This window comes from Panulirus ornatus, chromosome 30 (assembly GCF_036320965.1).
Source record: "Panulirus ornatus isolate Po-2019 chromosome 30, ASM3632096v1, whole genome shotgun sequence".
Lineage (NCBI taxonomy): Eukaryota > Metazoa > Arthropoda > Malacostraca > Decapoda > Palinuridae > Panulirus > Panulirus ornatus.
Genome location: NC_092253.1, coordinates 9,404,953 through 9,428,882, shown reverse-complemented (window position 1 = coordinate 9,428,882; position 23,930 = coordinate 9,404,953). Strand labels below are relative to the sequence as shown.

Sequence of the window (23,930 nt, the reverse complement as noted above, 5' to 3'; positions counted from 1 at the left end):
CCTTTGACTCACCACTCGTAACAAAACTCATCCTCGCTTTCCCCCTTTCAATCCTAAGTTCATGCCAATACCCTAACCACCAACAGGGAACCTCCCTCAAAGTCACATTCACCAATAAGGTCGCTCTCCTACCAACCGCAAGACATCTCTACGCCACTTCCAATATAGCGTAGTCTCCACCCGATCTAATTAAAGTCCCTCAAACACGTCAACCGTTGCCGCCGATACGAACGTTTCTCCTCCATTTCGGTGGACACGACCGACCTGCTCAGCTAGCTCCCGCAGACAGTACCTACCATCCCCAAATTGTAATCGATTCCCATCTGTACACCCCTATCAACAGTCACTGTGCTGACAACGTTCAGCATCCAACTCCCTCCCTCCTCTACACGAGCAAGACTCAACACCACATACCGGGCGACGCTGCAGCGAAACGATGCGGTTTTGGCGAAGGGAGGAGGAGGAGGAGGAAGCTTCTCCGGCAGTGAGTGTTGCGGTGGCTTGACGCCCGTAACTGACAGCTACAAGCGCCCAGATCGAGGCAACATGTCGCCCGGGGGGAACCGTCAGATTAGGGTTATATAGGGACCGTTGTGGTGGTATGTGTGTGTGTGTGTGTGTGTGTGTGTGAGAGAGAGAGAGAGAGAGAGAGAGAGAGAGAGAGAGAGAGAGAGAGAGAGAGAGAGAGAGAGAGAGAGAGAGCACAAGCCAGCCCTTGGATGCAAGCTTTAGCAACGACACAAACACATTACGCTCATGAACACATCTGATGTGAAGAAGAAAAAAAACAGTTGCCCCCTATCACCTCGTCATGACCGACCCAGTCATTTCCACGTTTTCTTTTATTCCCCCCCCCTTAAACAACCCCTCGATCATAATAATAATAAAGTCAATAATAAAGTCGTGTTCATCACTACGAAATTTACGGTCAGCGGGGGAGTTCAAAATAGCCTCAACGGCTGTCAGTCACTCCTGAAATCAATGTCGGAATTCGTCAGCAATTGGCGTCTTGATCTATATGCCACCAGCCTGACGCGCGAGCGCGCGCGCAACGGATAATTCTCTTTGACAATCACGAGAGCCGATGAAGGTGACGCGTTTGGGTAGAATGTGGAACCCGTCCGCGGACGGGGCCAAACCAGTCTTGATGGACAATCGGGCAGGTTTGCTGGCTGGATAGTTTTGAGCCAGGGTCACCAACTGGGGCTCCCAGGTGGTTAGCTAACCACGGGAAAAATACTTCAAATCTATAGTTTAAAAAATGTAATTTCAAGACGCTCACTATGTGTATGGCAACATGACGCAGACAGGTCAAAGGGAAATCTAAAATGCTCATTAGATATAACAAAGTGAAGTTTATAATAATAACAGTACACACGGTAATGATTGTTCTCGAAGGTTCCCGGAGAGCGGCGTGCAGACTGTGCTGAGCGACCCTACCCTGGATGTGAAGATGGGCGGCGTGGCCAGGGTCCTGGGCGGCCTCAGCGACGACCTGGAGACCCTGGGCGGCAGTATGGACGACGAGAGCCAAGTGCGCAGCTCCGGTAATATGGACCAAGATGCCGTGTTTTATGATGGGTCATTCGACGATGACTACACTGACACTCGCTACAAGAGGTAAGCTGAGGGAGGGGGTTGGTGATGGTGTGGGTGGAGGGTGGTGGTGGTGATGGTGGTGTGGGTGGAGGATGGTGGTGGTGATGGTGTGGGTGGAGGGTGGTGGTGGTGGTGGTGGTGTGGGTGGAGGATGGTGGTGGTGGTATGGGTGGAGGATGATGGTGGTGGTGATGGTGTGGGTGGAGGATGATGATGGTGGTGGTGATGGTGTGGGTGGAGGGTGGTGGTGGTGATGGTGTGGGTGGAGGATGGTGGTGGTGGTGATGGTGTGGGTGGAGGATGATGGTGGTGGTGATGGTGTGGGTGGAGGGTGGTGGTGGTGGTGATGGTGTGGGTGGAGGATGGTGGTGGTGGTGGTATGGGTGGAGGATGATGGTGGTGGTGATGGTGTGGGTGGAGGGTGTTGGTGGTGATGGTGTGGGTGGAGGATGGTGGTGGTGGTGGTGTGGGTGGAGGATGATGGTGATGGTGTGGGTGGAGGATGATGATGGTGGTGGTGATGGTGTGGGTGGAGGGCGGTGGTGGTAATGATGTGGGGATGCAGCCGACCCGTACGTCGATGGCCGTCATTGTCAAAATGTTTTCAACAACTTCAGGTAACTGACTGTTAAGGGTGATTCTACGGTCATATACAGTCTTATGGCTTGTATGGTCCTCGTTCTGTTGGTAACGATGATGCTTACGATGGTGCTGGTGCGGTGGATGGTAATGATGCTATAGTGTGAGGCGGTTTGTTGTGGCCGCTCTAGCTAGCTTGGGGTGTTAAGTGGCAGTAATGAAGTACAGGTCTGGAGAGGGTACTACTGGTTGACTGTGGTGGTGGTAGATGGTGGTAGAACGATCGTGGTAGTGGTAGTAGTGGTGGGGCCGGTCCTGGCAATGATAACGAGCGACTGGTGGTGATGACAGTTTGTGGGTAGAGGTGATGGTCAGGGTTAGAGAGGAGTGCTAAGGGGCGCGGGGAATCATGACGAGGTTCTGGTGGGGGAGGAGGTGGGTGAAGGTACTGACGACGGAGAGAAAACAAAAACATCGTATGTAAAAAAATCCCATCCAAGAGTTCATAATTATATTACCATTTCATCCATTTTCTACTTTTCATACCCATCTCCACTCTTCCCAGCCTTCACCCAACTCACTCATTGAGCATTAAACTTTATCAAACAACCAACGAATTAATTACCCCGCAGGAACACAAGCCCACAATTCTCTCGCGGGAGGCAAGCAACCACTGCTGACAAGAAACTGCCAAAGGCCGCTGCCGAACAGAACTGGAAACAGACGGAAGAGAAGACAGTGAGTGGGAGAGGAGGTCGCCCCATGGAGAAGAACGACCTAGCCGTAAGGATGATGGCTGTGAGTTACCCTCTATAATAAGCCAGGTCACCAACCTACCTTACGTTAAGACAGGGCGACCCTCACCCCTAGCAGGTCTGATCAAATTTGAGGAGCTGTAGAGTCATGCTCCGTTTGGAAGAAAAAAAAAAATGGGGTTGCTACCATTATGAGAGATTTGTTACTGTAATTATAAGTACCGCACGTATCGATACCACTTTGGCAATGTAATTATAAGTACGGGTAACTGCCCCCTGAGGATTATAATGCTAATCATGTTTCTTCAACTGAAAGTCCTCTGAATAGAATCTCTCATTTAGATAAGCTATAGAAATTACACTCATATTATTCGTCAATCTATCATTGAAATTACACTCATATTCGTCAATCTATCATTGAAATTACACTCATACTATTCGTCAATCTATCATTACAACATCCAGAATGCATCCCTGTGTGAATGATTTCTGTGTCTAGTAGAAATGAATTGAAAAAGTGAAAGAATTGCTCTTTTTTTTTCCAGGGATGGTTGATGCGGTGAGTTCGTCGCCTGCGGAACACCTGAAGCTGAAGCTTCTCCAGTCTTTTCATTGCTCCGGTACCTCTTGACCAATAATCTCTCATTACCATTATCATGTATTATCACTATTGTACTTAGGAATCGTTGATAATAAGAGAATATATCTAATAATAAAACGGATATTTCTAACAAGTTAAAACCGTTGGCGTGGATACTACTGTGTGAAGAGTTCTCGTGTGTCGGCTACCAGACACGTATGGCGCGGGATATAATGTTCCTGATGCATTAAGAAAACTCTTTATTACACATAAAATACCTGCAGGAAAGAATAAAAACCCGTAGCTATCTAAGCCTTGGTAGTTTTACACAAGCCAAATGCTATTTGTTACAAACAGCAATAAAAGGCTCTATACTTTTGTACGAAATTAAACATTTTGATTGATTTACGCTGGCTCATACAGAATGGCAAATATTATACACAACCCAATGCAGATGAAGTTTAAAAAATATGCATATATAAGGCTAAGCTGGAAATTTTTAAACTATAATAAATGCAACAATTTGCCCCAAAAGACGTGCATAAGATGCTGGCCATTCTAATTTAGTAACGTATTTACTGTCCACCCTTACAGATATGGCGGTTATGTATGAAAAAAAAAAAAAAATATATATATATATATATATACATATATATATATATATATATATATATATATATATATATATATATATATATATATATATATATATATATAAGAAAACGTGAAGATATCCGATTTACGGCAGTTTTTCTGTTTGTGAATAAACTGTGCCTAACTAGTGTACAATTGGGACTGGCATCACTATATCATTTCTTTAATATCATTTTTCAGCTGAATGTTGAAGGTCTTACCTTAAAATGAACATACAAGCATGTGTGCACGATACACAAATCACAAGGTTAAAATCATTTTCATATGCTATGGACTATATGCAAATGTTATCATTTCAGAGTCTGTCCCCATTGTTTCGAAAACCGTTTTTAAACATCAGCAAGACACAGACAACAAAATGCTTATGCCAGTGCCAAAAAGGTTACTATAGAGTGTGCAAAAAAATTTTGGTAGGACAGGAATTACCGTTATGGATCAGTTCCGAGGTACATTAATTACACTCTCGTATCTTATATCCCCAAACGGTTTTCGTATAATCATCTATTAAACCATGTCTAACGAGGAAAACGGTAAAATTGAGCAATATATATATATACATAAACTCTGCCTTCTGTTACAAGTTAGTTTACGAGACGATTCCACCGAAGGAATTTTTCATTCTTATTTCCCGTTTTATAATCATATTTCATACACGGAAAAAAAAGAAACTGAAAGTTTATCCACAGCTCCATCGGCATATGTGAAACCTCAAATGTATCGCAATTAATATTATGAAAAACATTTTATGTATTGTTTGACTTTCCTGTGCTGTTATCTTCAAATAAAAAATAAAACTCCCAAGTATTGGGTAGCTACGTCCCTTTGTTTTATTTACATGACACAAAACTGCTCTCCAGTACCCCTTTTTCTGCATGACCATGTGACATGTATTACTGCTTGCTCTCTATGATCTTTAACAGAATTACAGGCCAAAAACTAGCAATTTACGGACATTCAAATGTCACTGGGGCTCACCAGTGTGCAATTCAAAAGCTAATACTCATCTCTGACCTACTCATCCCGAGTTGCAAGCTTTCTGGTATTACAGCGAGTTCTTGAAGGGTAAAAAACAGAAGAAAAAGAAAATCAGTAAACAGATCGTCACATACAAGACAACGTGTTATTGAAGAGTGAACAAAGAACATCGGTAAAGGTTCGCCACAAACAAGAGCAATTACAAATCAATTATCAACAGCTACAGTCGCCAAAAATGAAAAAAAAAAAAAGGAAATATAGACAGGATTTCCACAGAAGAGTCAGTGCCCTTAATTCTTTTCCATCACCCTGGAAATGTCTATGGGAAGGGGGCGTCGTTTGCAGCTCTGCAAACAACGTAGTTTTCAAATATATTTGTCACATAAACACACACAAGAAAAAAACTTCAAATGTCTTTATATCTTTCTATCAGAAAATATCTGACGTTGATACTTTAAAGTTTACTCCTTGAGAAAGTGCCATTTCTCTCAAAATTTTTCCCTGGGAGAACAATAGTAAAATACTTGTTTTGCCACTGCATGTAAAATTACAATGTCTCAATTTTCACTTTCCCTTACCATCTTTGAGTTACATTAAGGTTTGCTAAGTCCCCGACTGATGTTAGGTTAGGTTGGGCAATTTCAACCCAATTTAATTTAAAGATGGCGACGGGCAGTACCACTTCAAGGTCCCAGGAAGAATTTTTGCAATATTCTAAATTGCTGATCGATCAATACTACTGACATTAGCATGAATCAATACATCTAAACCCATGATATTAATTCGGGAATGTAAGATACCAAGATTGTCAGTAAAGTTACATAAATTAGAAGACCCATACTAGAAATATAACCAATGGATAGGTTAGGAAGACCAATACCTGCACAGAATTGAAGATAAATTTACAAACTTACGTGCAATTACGGTTTACATTGCCATAAAACAAAGCTGGACACAGGAATTACCTTATTTCTGTGACAACCTGAGGACGTCGATCTACGTTCAGCCCAGTGAACGTAACACGTGACCTTCCTCCATTGTTCCAACATTCTGTCCTTGTGCTAATACTGTCCTTCCACTTCCTACACAATCCATGTGACACTAAAACATTATTCTATTCTTGCAGTTGGCTTAATATGACACAAGATAAACTATACCTGCTTCCATTTCCTTCAACACATGGTGGTCGTTGCTTGGGGCCTCACTAAGAACGAGTCGTGTCGAGGGTGATGCCTTAATCTCCTCAGTCTTCTGTGATATACTTTTTCTTTACTTCTTTTTATCTTTTGATTATATGATTTAATCACAGAACTGTTTGGCTTTGGTTTATTTCCTTCTCACCTTTTTTCCGTATGCCAGTACGACATACAACATAACCCTCACCTCACTCATGAACACCAGGTAAACAGTAATACGTTTAAATATAAATTTCTAATATATGCAAAGTCAAACTATCATGAGAAGTGGGGCCACTTTAACACTCTTTCAAAATACCTCTACAGGTTACGAAATAGAACAGGACACTAGAGTACGTTTTAAGTTCGAATGATGCGTAGGAGAAAGTTTTGCCAGGCAAGCCACACTGGATTTATTCATCTAATATAATGTACTTCACTGGAGGTATTCATCGAGTATAATGTACTTCATGGTTGTTGCGTTGAACCAGGTATAAATCTTAACCTAACTAACACATGCATCTCTCAATCTACAGAAATCCCTAAATCCCTGTTGTTTGAAGCTCAAGCTCCAATTCAAAGCTAAAGAGTTCCTATATGACGTCGAGTATATGAATGTTCAAGCAAGAATAGACCTTTGTAAATTTGTGTAAAATATATTTATAAAAATGGTAAACTGTGAGAAGAAAGCTTGGGTTGCACCAATCTTTTATCCTCAAGATATTGGATTCCTGGGGCATAGTCCATGTTTCCTTTACACATGCAGAGAATATGGCTTGAAGGTGAATCTGATTAGAAAATAGGGAGTAGCATTTAATAAGCGGTATCTAGAATTTATTCAAAATGAACCTGATCCTTTTTTTTATTCTATCTATTTCTGATTTTACTAGATTTCCAGTTTTGTATTTCTCACCAAGTATTTTACAAGACTAAAACACTTTTGATAAGAGTCATCTACATAATTCAGCATTACTAACTGAACAATCTTACAAAAACCAAAATATTTTTCTTTCTTACTTGATCGCCGTTTCCCGCGTGAGCGAGTTAGCGCCAAGAACAGATGAAGGATGGCCACATCCACTTGCATCCATTCTCTACCTATCATGTGAGAACTATAATTTATGTTGAATATAACCAACACATTAACATATGCAACTGACTTACCTGCATTAAGCTTCTTCAATTATGAAATCTTTTGTAGAAAAAAATAAGGAGAAAAAGATTTCTAAGGAGCAGTGAAAGCAATATCTTTTTTTTTTTTCATGCATGCTTAGATATTCAACCCATTACTGATTTAGTAAATCTTGTAGATACTCACACTATCACTGATTTACCAATTTTCTATCTTTTACAGTAAGTTGTTCCTTCTATCTTTTTCTGTTTCAGTTTCCTACTAATCCTCCACACGTTCCATTCATGCTGATCTGATCAGTATTCTTGTTCCTTTCTTTACCTTTTTGAAACTAATTCCGAACTGCTTCAATTGAAAGCCAAATCAACACGATAGAATTTGTCTGCAATTTTTCAACTTTCTGTTCAGCCTTTAACACCAAGAAACTAAAATGTCTGAGAAAGGCTACTCAGCTATAAATGTAAGAAAGAGGACGAAAAGTGCATACAAGGATAATGCTAAGATGATTAAGGTATATACTTCAAAAAATTTATTCAAGGGACTGCTTTACCGAACATTACCTCCCTAAACCTAATAATAAGCTTCATTTATCTTACATGGTTATACTTCCAGAATATTAAAAGATTTTATCCAGACCTTATATATCTTAATTAATAACCAAACATCAAAATCTTATCACATAAAAACATTTTCAGTTACATTTCTGGAGAAATGATAATGAGAAAATCAAGAACTGTATTAGTTTTACCTTAGATATACCACAAGTTTTATACTGTAGGTATGAGTGTTTGCAAACCTTTACATTTCCAGTAAGAACAGCAGCTATATATATAAATCTTTGGATTACAGAGGTGATTTTACATGAAAATCAATTTGTATAGTACAGTGGGAAAGTTTTTAAGTAATAATCATCTCAGCAAATACAACTACATCCTGCACTACTATCCTACAACAATAAATGAAATGGAAAAGATCATCCAAGCTTACAACCCTTTCTGTTTGTATTTCTTCTAAATTACAAAAAGTCTTATAATGATAACGTTAACAAACATGTTATGTCTCAAATAGCAAGAATGCCTTTTGGGTTCAGCTTGCAAGGGATGAGAAAAAAATAATTAAGCCTCTAATTCTGCAACAAATAAAATAGAAAATCAATCAATTAAATTGATATAGATATCAAACATTTTTGTCAAAAATAATGAACTTCTTTCCTCACATTACTTGAAATCAAGCAAAGATACATCAATAGCCAATGTTATAATGCTGTATATGATTTCTGAAACAGAATAAGTACTATACTTTGAGAGAAAATGGTATATAAAGTTCCTATTACTGTCACTAAGAAACACCCTATAACATATGTTAGTCAATTGCCTTTTTCATTAGCAAATATTATGTACTTAATATAATTTACTTTTACAAAGAAAAACTTTAATGGCTCCAAAGTAATATCCAGCAGTCAGGAACAAAATTATGACTGTAGCCTCAGAATCACAATTTTACTGGTGATGATAAATGGTAGTGGTCACTAACCTAGGAATTTTTTGCTTTTTTTCTTCCAACAAAGGTTTAGCTCGTAAAATTAAGTGCTTTCAAATCTACATACAGGATATATATTACCAAAAGTCATCTTATCAACCATGTATCATATGAAATTTGTCCTCAAGCCATTCTATGGGAAACAATTTTCTGTGATCGCCTACTTGTGCATAAAAGGAGTAGTTGTAGATTCATCAGGCCCCATCTTAACTGTGCATTTCTGTACACACATTTCTAAATCGCACATTACTATCTGCATTCATCTTAGCTCCACTTAGCTTCTTCCACACATCCATTGCATTACTGGTTATTTGCTTCTTTATCCCCCCGACACTCTTTTTGCTTATAGCTCTGTGTAGCTTGTTCTACGTGCTCACCATTCTGTTCTTGATGAAACATTTCCTGATGTCCCTCCTAACTTTTTCCATGCTTAGCTTCCTATTATATCCTTTGGTTTTGAAGTCCCCTCTGATTTCCAGGAACTGATCTACGTTAACATCTGCATGGCTTCCCTAAGTATTTAAGGGAAGTTAAGGCAGTTCTCTTTGCAATCAACTGTAAAGCAGATCAAGGACTCCCTCTTCTCATGACTCATTTAACTTACTACTTGCACCATCCGTAATGAATTACACTGGATCTTTTTCTGTAGTTCTTGTTCCCCCTAAGTGAGAATACCAAGATGCTGAAGAACATTTCAGCCTGGATGAAATACATGTAATACATAGGTCCCTTGCCTGCCATGATAATGCCAATTACATTATTTTTGAGGAATGTAAATCTTTAGGCTGGCAAGGGGCTGACCTGCATATCTTCCTGAGCATTTCAGTGTATATTTATCTCAAGGGGCAATTTTGATGTTAACTAAGCTATAACATAATTTTACAATATTCTGGTTACAATTAAGGTCCCTTTCACAGAATAAATCCTATCATTTTTTCCCGGCAACATGTCATTCACAATTTTGTCTGTTTTCATTCTTTCCCATCTGCATTTATATATTTGACAAGACTAAATTACTTTTCTACACTTATAATGACTGTTCCATTTTTGCTGCATCTCTTTGCAGCATATTGCCTTCCCTGTAACTCCATACTTCATTCATGATTTCAGCAACAAGAAACTTATTCAGATATAGTTTAATTTCAATAGATAATTCATATACATAAATTGGAAAGGGTTGGATCTCTTGTTTCCATCCAACAAAATGAAACCAGGAATCAGTACAAGAAAAAACTTTACAGTTAATGTGTTCACAACAGTTTGAAGGAGTTAACAGATTGCAAATGAGGTCAAATTTCTTGCAGTCAAATTCATTAGTCAGTATTATATAAATAACATAAACCATAGGGCCTGTTAAACTATTATACTGGTCTGTGAGGTCTTTCTTGTAATCCTACTGGGACAAAAGAGAGATTTATGATAAAGGTTTATATGGACCAAATGGAGTAGCTGGGTTGTTTGGATCACATTCACACTTCTCACAGCCTGTTTCATTGTCTATCACATAGTGAACTGCACAGTCCATTGGACAAGGAGCCCGACCTGTGAAATCTGTGATGCACTGTCGAGCTAATGCATTAACAGAAATGTTAGGATCACATACACACTTTTCACATCCTGTTTCTTCATCAAACACCCTATGAACAGCACAGTCTTGTGGACATGGTGCACGACCAGTGTGATCCTTAGGGCAGCGATTATGCTCAATAATGCCTACATACGCAAGTGAATTATTAGGGTTGTTGAAAATACATTCACACCTCTGACAACCAGTGACTTCATCCATAAATATAGCAAGATCACAGTCTGTTGGACAAGGGGGAAAACCTAACGCATCATAAGAGCAACTACACTTGCAAGAAGAGCAACCTGTCTGAAAATCGACAACAGCTTCACAGTTGCTTGGGCATGTCTGTTGTGGACATGAAAATGACTCATAACTGCAGGAACAAATTCGGCAACCAGTGGCAGCATCCATGATGGTATGGCATTCATCGTCACATATTGGCTCAGGACACTCTATAATCAAAGAGAGAAAAATACAATGGTTATACAAAATCCCTATCAATTAGTTATTTTTTCATACTTGATCATCATTTTCTGTGCTCAGGCCAGGAGCAGATAAAGAAAGGCCACGTCTGCTCAAATCCATTCTCTAGCTCTTATGCATAATGCTCCGAAACCACAGCTCCCTATCCACAACCAGGCCCCACAGACCTTTCCATGGTTTACCCCAGATGCTTCACATGCCCTGGTTCAATCCATTGACAGCATGTCAACCCCAGTATACCACATCATTCCAATTCACTCTATTCCATTCATACCTTTCACTCTCAAGCATGTTCAGGCACTGATCTCTCAAAATCTTCTTCACTCCATCCTCACATCTCCAATTTGGTCTCCCTGTTCTGTGTTCCCTCAATTTCAGACATGTATATCATCTTGTCAACTTTTCCTCACTCTTTCTCTCCATATGTCCAAACCAATTCAGTGCACCCTCTTCTGCTCTCTCAACCACACTTTTTATCACCGCATCTCTCTTATCTTTTCATTGCTTACTCGATCAAACCACCTCAAATCACATATTCTCCTCATACATTTCATTCCCGACACATCCACCCTTCTTGCACAGCTTTATGTACAGCCCATGTGTTGCATCCAAATAATATTGTTGGGACTACTACTCCTTCATACATACCCATCTATGCCCTCCCAGATAACGTTCTTCCTTTACACATATTTTTCAGCACACCTAGAACCTATGTCTCCTTCCCAGCGCTATGACTCACTTCTGCTTCCATGGGTCCATAGCTGCCATTCCACTCCCAGATATCTAAAGTACTTCTCTTCCTCCAATTTTTCTCCATTCAAACTCACACTCCAACCAGCCAGCCCCTTAACCCAGATGAACCTAATAAACATGCTTTTATTCACATTCACTCTCAACTTTTTTCCTTTCATACACTCTTCCAAACTCAATCACCAACTTCTGTAGTTCCTCACTTGATTCTGCCACCAACAACAACTGACTCACTAAAGAGTATATGACATATTTCCTTGTCTTTTGTGCAGTAGTGAGATGATGAAAATGTTTTCAACAATGGACTTATAGCCTTCAAACTTAAGGGAAAGCAAAGTAATATTTCACCGTTTAGTGGCTACTAAAACAGACGAAGGGGAATGCTAAGCCTTAAAATGATAAAGTTGATAAAGTTAAAGGACAGAATGTTCTGTTAATAAAAGAAACAGAGAGAAAACAGAAGATAACGATACATCAGCAAGCACTGTGCTTCTAAACACATCACTGGAGAGGACCTTAAATGGCCACATTCGAGTCAGCATGTATTTTGCTGCTTGAAACAACAATGGTGATATTGTACACTCAAACATACGTAAGCATTCTCCAAGCTGCTTTGGTTATTCAGTAATGACACGTTTTTATGTGCTGTGCTACTTGACGCATCACTATGTGCTATGCTAGTTGACAGGTCATAGGATGAATTAAAGAGATGTCAGCTCATGCTGAGTAGCTTGTCATGTAACAGGATATGACTGTTAGCAAAGGTGTGTCAGCATACACTGCACTGCTTGATGAGTTATTAAAGAAGACACTGCACTGGTAAAGACACATCAGCACTCATTTTGCTGATCGATGCATCATTTGTTTCTCTGTAACCTTATGCCTCTTGTTAAGTGGGTACATGTATCATATATAATTAAGACTTTCCTTTTCACAAAACATGGAAAAAATTACTGATAAGCATGTTTGTTTCTCTAGGCTGTTATTCTCAATTAAAAGAAAGAAGACATATTACTTTAAATGAGAGAATAAAATGGCAGGTCTAATGTTGTTATTAGTAATCTTTGGCATTTAATGAATGATGCATGATGATATTATTACTCACAAGAAAACATTATCATTACACATCAGCATGCACTTTGTTGCTTGACACTTTACAAAAAAAGACATTGTACAGACAAAGATACATCAGCATGCACTATTCTACTTGATATGTCATGTTTCTCCACACCATTATGTCCCATTGAGGATTTTATTTTTCAACTTGCAAAAACTACATGCATGAACATTTAGAGTAAATTTGCTTCAAAAGGACATCAGAAGAGAAAACAATTCTTGTATTAAATTTCTACCTTTTCTAGGTAAACGACACTTAGCAATTTACTAACTTAATGTAGAAAGAAAACTGAATTACCTTCAGTAGCTCTAGTTTCTGCAGCCTTGTCACATGATCTGTGCTGAACGCAGGTGATTTCTGGTGGTGTTATGCATCTGCAGTCTATCTTACACTCATTGATCTCGAGAGGTGACCCAAGTGCCACATAAAGATCTCCAAGATAACATTCAGCTGATTTTGCTCCTGGAAAAATGCATAAAATTGGTTTAAAAACAGTCATTACATGGTTGAAAAGAGTGTATAGTTAGTGAACTGAAGAACTGCTTAGTTACGAAAACACACACTGAGAGCAAAGAAGGAATTTGAAAAGTAATGTATATGTATTTACACCTGAAAGAAAGTGTAAAAAAATCCCTTAATATCAGAAATGCCAACATTCATAAGCAGATGTAATATGTCTTCCTCCATACCATCATGTTCACTGCAGAGGGGGACACACTACACTCATCTTCCCTTCACAATCCATAGACCTAAATTCAATTCACAGACCATCTTCATTACATCATTATCTTTACTACACCTTCATCTCCACTAAGCTTTCCCTTCATTGCACTCTGATCTTCAAAACCCCTTATCAGTTAGGTCAGAGGCAGTTTTCACAAATCCCTTACATTCATTAAAGCTTCATCTTCACTGCACCTCTATGATCAAATCAAACTTCACAGTTTCCTTGACATCACTTGCCTTTGATCTAACCCTTATGGCTTAGGTCAAGAAGCAACTTCACTGCACCTTTGATATTACCAGCCTTTAACCTGAAATTTCTGTATCATGTTTAAGGCAATCTTCATTGCATTCTCAACACCTGTGACATTTGAATTGATGATTCAAAGCCAGGTCAAGAGTCATTTCACTGAACCCTGAACATTACTGGCCTTTGATCTGATGCTTACAGGTCAAAGGCCATCTTTACAACAATGAAGATGCATTTGTAGTATCCAAAAGGGTCAGGTCAAATACAGCTTCACTAAGTTCAAGTGAAAAGTGCTGATTTTTGGAAAAAGAAAAATAAGAAACAGAAGGAACAATATCTCTCTCTCTTTTAGAGAAACGTAATATAATCACTTGTTGTTTGACTTTCATTTTGTGACATACTAATGTGACCCAAATTCAAAGGAAGTAAGCTTTCCAGAGGTTCAGCACTGAAAAAGAAATGTCAGATAATACCTAGTCTACTAAACTATGATACACAAGAGTAACAATTATTTCCAGACTGATGCCATCGTGTCTGGCACAGGAACTTTGCATTACCTTGGAAAAATAATGTAAACAAATTCTATTCTGGGTATCATCTGGCACTAACATCATCATATTGTGTAGTTGACCGTTTAGTACAAAAAAATGGCATGGAATGCTGGTCACTGACACAAGTGAACAGCTTAAGTTCCTTACACAGAGCAAAGAATATGTGATCATTAATGTTACTATGGAGGAAAACCACACCCAAGTCCTTTTCATTCATCCTTAAATACTGGTTAACTGAAAAAAAAGTTTCCTTATATAGAATGAAAGAAATATGTATAATGATACATAAAACTGTATCTACTTGTGATTACCTCCCCATTAGCCCCCTTCACCGATGTTCCCAAATGTTCTCTTGTCTTACTCACTTTATTTACCTCCTTCCAAAACATCTTTTTATTCTCCCTAAAATTTGATGATACTCTCTCACCCCAACTCTCATTTGCCCTCTTTTTCACATCTTGCACCTTTCTCATGACCTCTTGCCTATTTCTTTTATACATCGCCCAGTCATTTGCACAGCTCCCTTTCCACATCCAGGCCCCACAAAACTTTCCATGGTTTACCCAAGATGCTTCACATGACCTGGTTCAATCCACTGACAGCACGGCGACCCCGGTATACCACATCGTTCCAATTCGCTCTATTCCTTGTATGCCTTTCATCCTCCTGCATGTTCAGACCCCGATCGCTCATAATCTTTTTCATTCCATCTTTCCACCTCCAATTTGGTCTCCCACTTCTCATTCCCTCTACCTCTGATACATATCCTCTTTGTCAATCTTTCCTCACTCCATGTGGCCAAACCATTTCAATTCACCTGGTTCAGAGTAAACTTATTATTCACTGTCATAATGATGCATATACTAGAAATAAAAACATGAACTATCATTTTCCAGATTATCTTAAATATGATTCAAGAAGACAGATTTTAATACAGTAAAACACATAAGTAAGTGGTCTCAACACCAGTTACAATAAATCTTCTGCCACTTACGGGGTACCAAACTGAAGACCACCTGATGCGAAATATCACTGAGGCCATGGATGTTCTCTGCTGCTACTCCTACTACATATGCCTGTAAGGGATCTAACCCACTGAGAATCAACTGGGTTCTCAGGTTTCCCTGTATCCTTCGTCTTATCCATTCAACTTGCTCATTATCTTCACGGTGTGGATTCTCACGATACAATACCCGGTAAGCTGTTGATGTGGAGCTGACACTATTGTCAAAGAAGCTGATGTTACTAATGCAATGGTCTTTCATATTACCATTGTTTACAAACATTGCTGGTACTAGAAAACTGTCATAAAAAGGCATGTCAAATCTGCTAGTAAATAGTAAACTTCTGTAATCTCCGTCAAAGTCCAGGGATGAACACAAATCTGAATGCTACGAAAGGTTGAATTAATGTTCATGACTGTAGCCTCAAATTTTTTTGATGTATGTATTACAGTTATATTAAGTACACAACTGTAATGTTACCAAAAGGAACAGCATCAAATTTCATGCCATCTAAGTAATTCTAATACTTTCTCAAATCACTACTAAAGCCTCCATGCCCATACACAAACATCTGGGATACAATTCATCAATGAATCCAGGTAATTAGATGCACAAAATTATTCTCAAGCTTCTTCTGATTTAAAGTGGATGTTTGGGATGTGTAAACAAATGCAACACAATCAGTAAGATACAATATAGTCAGTATGAACAACTGTTATCATATTCGTTTAAGGAATAGGGACTCATGCTCCTTTAAATCAAATGTTCTTAGTTCTACACATTTTTTCTTTTTCTCTTTTTGATATGGGCCTTCTTACAAAGAAAACTTGCTACAATATTACACACATCAATAATTAACTGGATTTTCTCTTTTTCTAATCTACAAAGAGTACATCATGCATGACTTTAACTAACTTTCTATTCTTTGTTAAAAAGAGGGTAAATCATTCTTGATATAGATGAAAGAAACACATCATCTCTAAAGGATGATACCTATGCAGAAGCTAATTTACTGAAAATATCACAGGTTCTTAAACTGCTGCGATCATCAACTGATAATAGTATATAAGTTCGCTGCTATCATCATGAACCGACAACATAATGATACCCACCCTCATTTGAATTCCCAGCTATTGTTTTATTCCATCAACTTATGAACAGATATCACCAGCAATCTCCTAAGATAGCTGGATTAAATATCACATGCCTCAGTCATTGATATATAACATTACAAAAGGTGTGCTGTATGTTACAATTTCTCCCACTCTCCCCAAATAAAACAGTAACTAAAAGAGAATTTAGATAATCATCTGTATCATTGATAATCTAGAGAAAATCATTTGTTCATTTATTCATGTTAATGAAGTAAACAACTATGTAAAAAACAAGTATAAAATACATGTGTGCATAAATTCGTTACAGAACTTGCTCCACGGAATCCATCCTTTCTGTCCAACTGATTATGGTACAGCCTTGAAGCTGCAGGAACCCCTAAAAGGGGTTCTAGGGTTGTATAACTGATCAACTTAAATGCATATACACACATTTAGGTGCACTGGCCTGAGCCATCAAGGAGGACAAGCACTCCTTGCTTAGCTCCTACTTGTGTTCCATCTTTTAGAAATTGAACAGGAAAAGACACAGCATATTTGCATGTCAACCAAAGAAGAACAACAACTTAGAGAACGAAGATTTATATGTTAACATGACAGTCTAGTAGCCTTTCTTTTATTTTACTCTTTTTTCTAAATAAATCTCAAATATCTATATATCATAACCATTGTATAAGAAAACATTATTTTAGGTTTAAACAATTCTATGATGAGAAAATGCAAATCTTCTGATGGTATTGAGAAAATTGAATGTCTCTATATCAGAATATCACCGTATTCCATCAATATCTCAGCAGCAGACACAGGTGCTACTAGCAATCAAACTTAACCAATTAGTCCTGAGGAATCCCACCAGGAACACAATCCTCTATAATCCCTGAAACTTGGTGCTGCATGCAGTGCCTGAACTTAGAAACAGCTGCAGTCTAGGACTGAAAAGAAGCTTGGGAAGTGCATCTCTTAATCAATACTCGAATAATTTTGAGTTTCTTTATCTCATGTAGCTTCACTATAATTGATATTTCTGATGCTAGGAACTTACTCAAGGGGATGGCCAAGGTGCAAGAGTTTCTGTAACTGTTAAACTCCAGTGCTACTTCTTAGCCTTTAGTGCCTCACCCCTAACAGACCACTGGCAAAGGGCACCACTAGCACAGCATTTCCAGTCTCATACCTAATGTTCCTACCAACTACTACTTAATATGTCTACAAAATGTTTCTGCCTAATGTTCAACCCATTACTTCTACCTAGTGTGTCTACCAAGTGTTATTGCCTCACGTTCCAACCCATTACTTTACCTAATGTTCCCATCTAATATTCCTACCTACTACTTCTATGTAATCTTTCTACCTAATGCTCCTGCCTAATGTTCCTACCCACTAGTTTTTACTGCTTCTATCATTTTGTCAAAAGGTAGGGCTAACACTTGATGCTCACTGCAAGAAAATCTAGAGTTACAAAGAATGGATTGTGTGAGTTAAGTGTTGTCATAAGTTGTATGAAAAAGTGAGAATTTGTGTTTGTGGACAGAATGCCAGCAGTCCTTGTGTGAATGAAGTAGAGAGATAAGACAGCTACCTTGGGTAGAGAAGTGCAGTTTGGTAACCACTGAAATGTTGGCTTACAGTGTAACCAGCACTAACCCTTTCAATACCTAGGCAGGAAGTACCAGTAATATACCTCTATGGTCGGTGGCTGCCTACCGACTAAATCCTACCAGGACTGAAAAGAAGCTAAGGGAGGTAAATCTCTTAAGCATTACCCTAATGATTATCTTTTCTATCTCATATGGCTATACCATTATCAAAGTGAAACATTTTACAATTCACCATTGTTATTAAAATATGTACATCGTTATCAGCACATCCCCTCCCAACATATGTCCGAGTTCTGTTCTGACCAACTGGTCATATCTCAGAATGGATGTAAGTTGGATGCATGTCAGCATGGCATGTAGAATTCGTGTACCTGTACAGCATTCTTTTATCCTACACAATTTTTATCATGATTATCTCATTTTTTTAACCAGCTTTATCATATGATTTTGTAGTTCAACTTTTATTCAAGATTCTTTAGTTCAATTTCATTAACTCTATTTTTCAATTTATTTTCTTTTTTCTGGTTGTATGTACAGATGGTCATAAGTCATATAGGTCACAAGTAGGGGATCAGGTGTATTGGTGGTAATGCAGTAAGGTTATGCCTGAGTTTGAAAGAGCATGTGGGAGTAGAAACTGACAAGTATTGTGAATGAAATTAACATTGTCAGGTTCAGATGGGGTGAGAGACAGTTGGAGTTGGAGTTTGAAAGGAGAGAACTTGGAGAGAGTGGAGTGTTTTAGATACCTGGGAGTGAACATGGCAGCATATGTTATGAACCATGGAAGCTGAAGTAAATTAGGGGGAGGTGAGGGAGCTGAGATTCTGGGTGCACTAAGGATGTGTGGAAAGAAAGGTCACTGCCTAATATGGCAAAGAGAGGTACGTTTGACGTTACAGTAATCCTAATGGTTCTGTTTGGATGTGAGGTGTGGGATGCAGAAAAAATATTATCATAATAGTGTATGCGTTGATTTGAAATACTTAAGGACAATATGTAGTTCAAGGAAGGTTGATTGAATAAGAAATGATAAAGTATGAGAGAGAAGTGTTATAGTTAGAAGAGTGAACTGAAGAGAATATACAGAAGTGCTCTGGGAATAAGAAGAGGATGAGTAAGCAGGGTACTTTAAAGGGTATATGTGCCAGAAGTGGGGAGAAACAAGAGAAGGGGGAGACCGAGGTTGAGACAGAAGGATGGTTTGAAAGATACTTTGAATGACTGGGCATAAACATACAAAAGGGTGTGAGGCACTCTTGGAATAAAGTGAACTGGAGTGATGCAGTATACAAGGGGCAATGTGTTGTCAGTGTGCTGAACCAGGGCATCTGAAATGATCAGGGGAAACAATGGACAGGTCTGTGGAAAATGGCTGAAGAAAGCAGGCTCTGGTTTTAGTGCACTATACAAGACAGTAAGAGAGTCGATGTGAGCAAATTGTACAAAGACAAAGGGGATAAAGGTGAGTGTTCTAACAGAGGCATACATTTGTTGAGTATTTCTTGAAAATTGTATGGGAGGGTATTGAGTGAAATGGTGAGGGTATGTACAGAGCATCAGATTAGGGAGGAGCAGTGTGGTTTAAGAAGTGGTAGTGGATGTGTAGATCAGGTGTTTGCTTTGAAAAAGTGTGTGAGAAAATATTTATTTATCATAACTAATTGTTGTTTCCCGCATCAGTAAAGTGGCACCAGGAAACAGACAAAGAATGGCCCATCCATTCATATACACAAACATATACATAAACGCCCATACACGCACATATACATACATATAAATAAACTCATCAACATATACACATATACATACATATACAAATACATGCAGGAGGGTGAAAGGCGTGCAAAGAATAGAGTGAACTGGAACGATGTGGTATACCGCGGTTGATGTGCTGTCAATGGATTGAACCAGGGCATGTAAAGTGTCTGGGGTAGACCATGGAAAATTCTGTGGGGCCTGGATGTGGAAAGGGAGCTGTGGTTTCGGTGCATTATTACATGACAGCTAGAGACTGAGTGTGAACGAATGTGGCCTTTGTTGTCTTTTCCTAGCACTACCTCGTGCACATGAGGGGGGAGGAGGTTGATATTTCATGTGTGGCGGGGTGGAGATGGGAATGAATAAAGGCAGACAGTATGAACTATGTACATGTGTATATATGTATATGTCTGTGTGTATATATATGTATACACTGAGATGTATAGGTATGTATATTTGCGTTTGTGGACGTGTATGTATATACATGTGTATGTGGGTTGGTTGGGCCATTCTTTCATCTGTTTCCTTGCACTACCTCACTAATGCGGGAGACAGCGACAAAGCAAAATAAAATATATAAAATAATAACAAATACATAGACATATACATATATACACATGTACATATTCATACATGCTTGCCTTCATCCATTCCTGATGCTACCCTGTCCCACAAGAAACAGCATCACTACCGTGCTTCAGTAAGGCAGCGCCAGGAAAACAAGACCAAAAAAAAAAGGGCCACATTTGTTCACACTCAGTCTCTAGCTGTCAAGTGTAATAAACTGAAACAACAGCTCCCTATCCACATCTGGGCCCCACCGTCCTTATCAAGGTTTACCCTAGTCACTCCACATGCCTGGTTCAGTCCAGTGACTGCATGTCCACCTCGGTATACCACACTGTTCCAAGTCACTCTATTCCTTGCATGCCTATCACCCTCCTGTATGTTCAGGCAGCGATCACTCAAAATCTTTTTCACCCCATCCTTCCACCTCCAATTTGGTCTTCTGCTTCTCCTTGTTCCCTCTACCTCTGAAACATATATCCTCTTTGTCAATCTTTCCTCACTCATTCTCTTTATATGCCAAAACCATTTCAACACACCCTCTTCTGCTCTCTCAACAAAACTCTTTTTATTTCCACATATCTCTCTTACCCTTTCATTACTTACTCGATCAAACCATCTCACACCACATACTGTCTTCAAACATTTCACCTCCAACACATCCACCCCTCTCCGCATAACCCTATCTATAGCCCATGCCTTACAACCATATAACATTGTTGGAACTACTATTCCTTCAAACATACCCATTTTTGCTATCCAAGATAACGTTCTCTCCTTCCACACATTTTTCATCATTCCCGTAACCTTCTCCCCCTCCCCCACCCTGAGACTCACTTCAGCTACCATGATTCCATTTGCTGTTAAATCCACTCCCAGATATCTAAAACACTTCACTTCCACCAATTTTTCTCCATTCAAACTTACATCCCAATCAACTTGTCCCTCAACCCTACTGAACCTAATAACATTACTCTTATTCACATTTACTTCCAACTTTCTCCTTTCACACAGTTTTCCGAACTGTCACCAAATTCTGCAGTTTCTCACCTGAATCAGCCACCAGAGCTATATCATCAGTGAACAACAAGTGACTCACTTCCCAGGCCCTCTCATCCCCAACAGACTGCATACTCAGCCCTCTCTCCAAAGCTCTTGCACTTACCTCCCTAACCACCCCATCCATAAACAAATTAAACAACCCCTGCCGCAGAACAACATTCACTGGGAACCAATCATTCTCCTCTCTTCCTACTCATATGCATGCTTTACATCCTTGGTAAAAACCTAGAAAAACAGATGGATTAGTATGTAGCATTTATGGATCTGGAGAAGATATATGATAAGGTTGACTGAGATGCTTTGAGGAAGGTTTTTAAAGAATATGGTGTGGGAGGTAAGCTGCTAGAAGCATAGAAGGTGTTATCAAGGGTGTAAGGCATGTGTACAAGTAGGAAGAAAGATGACTGATTGGTTCCCAGGGAATGTCGGTCTGCAGCAGGGTGTGTGATGTCCTCATGGCTGTTCAATTTTTTTAGTTTTTTGTTTATGGATGGGGTGGTTAGGGAGGTAATTACAAGAGTTTTGAAAGAGGTAATTACAAGAGTTTTGAAAGAGGGGCAAGTATGCAGTCTATTGAGGAGGAAGGGGCCTAGGAAGTGAGTCAGTTGTTCTTTGATGATACAGCACTGGTGGCTGATTCAAGTGAGAAACTGCAGAAGTTAGTGATTGAGTTTGGAAAAGTGTGTGAAAGGAAAAAGTTGAGAGTAATTGTGAATAAGAGCAAGGATATTGGGTTCTGCAGTGTTCAGGGACAAGTTAGTTGGGATGTAAATTTGAATGGAGAAAAATTGGTGGAAGTGAAGTTTTTTAGATATATGGGGTTGGACTTTGCAGCGAATGGAATCATGGAAGTGGAAACAGCATCGCCACCCCCTAGCCTGAGCCAAGTATCCATTCTGCTGATCAAACCCTAAGGGTAGATGATCAGCTGGGTTTACTGTGGACTGACTGCCACAACCAGGATTCGAACCTGGACACTCAACCCTGGGCAGCACATAAATGCATCATAGTCAGGAATGCCAACTGCTACACCAATGAAAAATCTTTTCCTAAATATCATGTAAATTTATACAATCATGTATTGTACTTGAGTCACTGTGCTAACAATTGTGTGTCCACAGACTGCTAGATGTAATGGTAGCAACAGGTTCTACATACACTTTAGTATTTGTGGGACATCTAAAAAATTCAAACTTGATCTTATTGGACACAACACTATAATGCCCATGGTATGTAAATGTTTAAAAGGATACTTGACGGTGAAGAAAATTCAAGAGATAAGGCTCCATACCTATAGAATTGTCTCCTGATACTGTGCTAATTGGTAATTACATCATAATATGTTAACAAATTTCAAATATTCCCACAATTCTGTTTATCAAAGCACTTAAGTACTCCTATCGTATTATACTTTTTTAGAAAAAAATTTCAGTTGGTCATTTTCAGTCAATACTGAAAGTACTGCTGAAAGGAGTACATAACTTTGCATGCAAATGATTTTCATTCATTTGTTCTCAAATATCTCAATGAAGCTTATCTTTTTATGAGCATATTCATACTGAACTTTAGCGAGTGGCTGGAAAAACATTTGCAAACTTCATACTATCCTAAAATGATTATCATATCCTTTTCATCTAATCTTGCTTTCCCATATTTCATATCCACCTTTCCCTCTGTTTAACAAATCTTCATCCTTTAGTGTATTCCTTTAATACCAATGGTACATGTAGCTAGCAACTGTTTTACTAATATGATAACTACATCCGTGTATAAAGTTCTTTGGCAAGCGTTATTTGTGATATACTGAAACTTCAACACTTCACTGTATAACATATTGCAGTTAAAATGCATAGGCAGTATCATGAATGTGCTATTGTGTTTTAAATGCAAAAACTGGATGACAACAAAAAACATGCATAATTTAAAATCCATCGGCATTGCCCATACCAACACTCATCCCTCTAACTGTAAGGGTCCCATGGACATTATCAAATAGGTAAATGCAAGAGATCTGATGATGACATATAAAATTTCATATATCAATCACAACCTGATATTCATCAGCAGAACCATACCTCAAACCTCTTTTTAAGCCCTAAACTTTGTCTACTTCATCCCCAGCTATGTAAAGCATTTATTGAAGCTATCTTCAAAATAGAATTTCAACAGTGCATAAAGCAATATCATCTTTAAAGGTTGCAATAGCCTTATGGAGTTACATTCAAAATGAAGTTCTAGCCTTCTCAGTTCACTTTATAAAGGAAAGCAAGCAAATATAGGACTTCATATTTCATTCTGAAGCATATCAGTTTGAAAACAGCATTCAGAGGAAATTTTACAAAGAAAAATTTTCTCATAAGAGTGGAAAAAGGGGAATTTCTATGGCATTCAAGACTG

At 38.8% G+C, this 23,930-nt stretch overlaps 2 protein-coding genes across 6 annotated transcripts in view; one reads left to right on the top strand and one right to left on the bottom strand.

Annotated features, from left to right (window-relative positions):
- Positions 1-4,140, top strand: part of LOC139758563 (uncharacterized) — a 100,057-nt gene extending 95,917 nt beyond the window's left edge. Inside the window, exons 5-7 of one of the 2 annotated variants that reach the window (XM_071680087.1) lie at positions 1,399-1,620; positions 2,811-2,961; positions 3,479-4,140. In XM_071680087.1, the coding sequence (XP_071536188.1) occupies positions 1,399-1,620; positions 2,811-2,961; positions 3,479-3,496 (391 nt within the window). In that variant the 3' untranslated portion in view covers positions 3,497-4,140. Of the gene's footprint in view, positions 1-1,398; positions 1,621-2,810; positions 2,977-3,478 lie in introns of both variants that reach the window. The other variant, XM_071680085.1, reaches the window with a different exon arrangement.
- Positions 4,141-7,963: 3,823 nt separating this feature from the next.
- LOC139758397 (uncharacterized) overlaps positions 7,964-23,930 on the bottom strand; it is a 135,936-nt gene continuing 119,969 nt past the window's right edge. For 2 of the 4 annotated variants that reach the window (XM_071679751.1, XM_071679752.1), the window contains 3 exons: positions 15,424-15,630; positions 13,203-13,367; positions 7,964-11,007 (listed from right to left, as the gene is read on the bottom strand). In XM_071679751.1, coding sequence (XP_071535852.1) covers positions 10,403-11,007; positions 13,203-13,367; positions 15,424-15,630 — 977 coding nt within the window. In that variant the 3' untranslated portion in view covers positions 7,964-10,402. Of the gene's footprint in view, positions 11,008-13,202; positions 13,368-15,423; positions 15,651-23,930 lie in introns of those variants that run through there. The other 2 variants (XM_071679753.1, XM_071679754.1) reach the window with 2 other exon arrangements.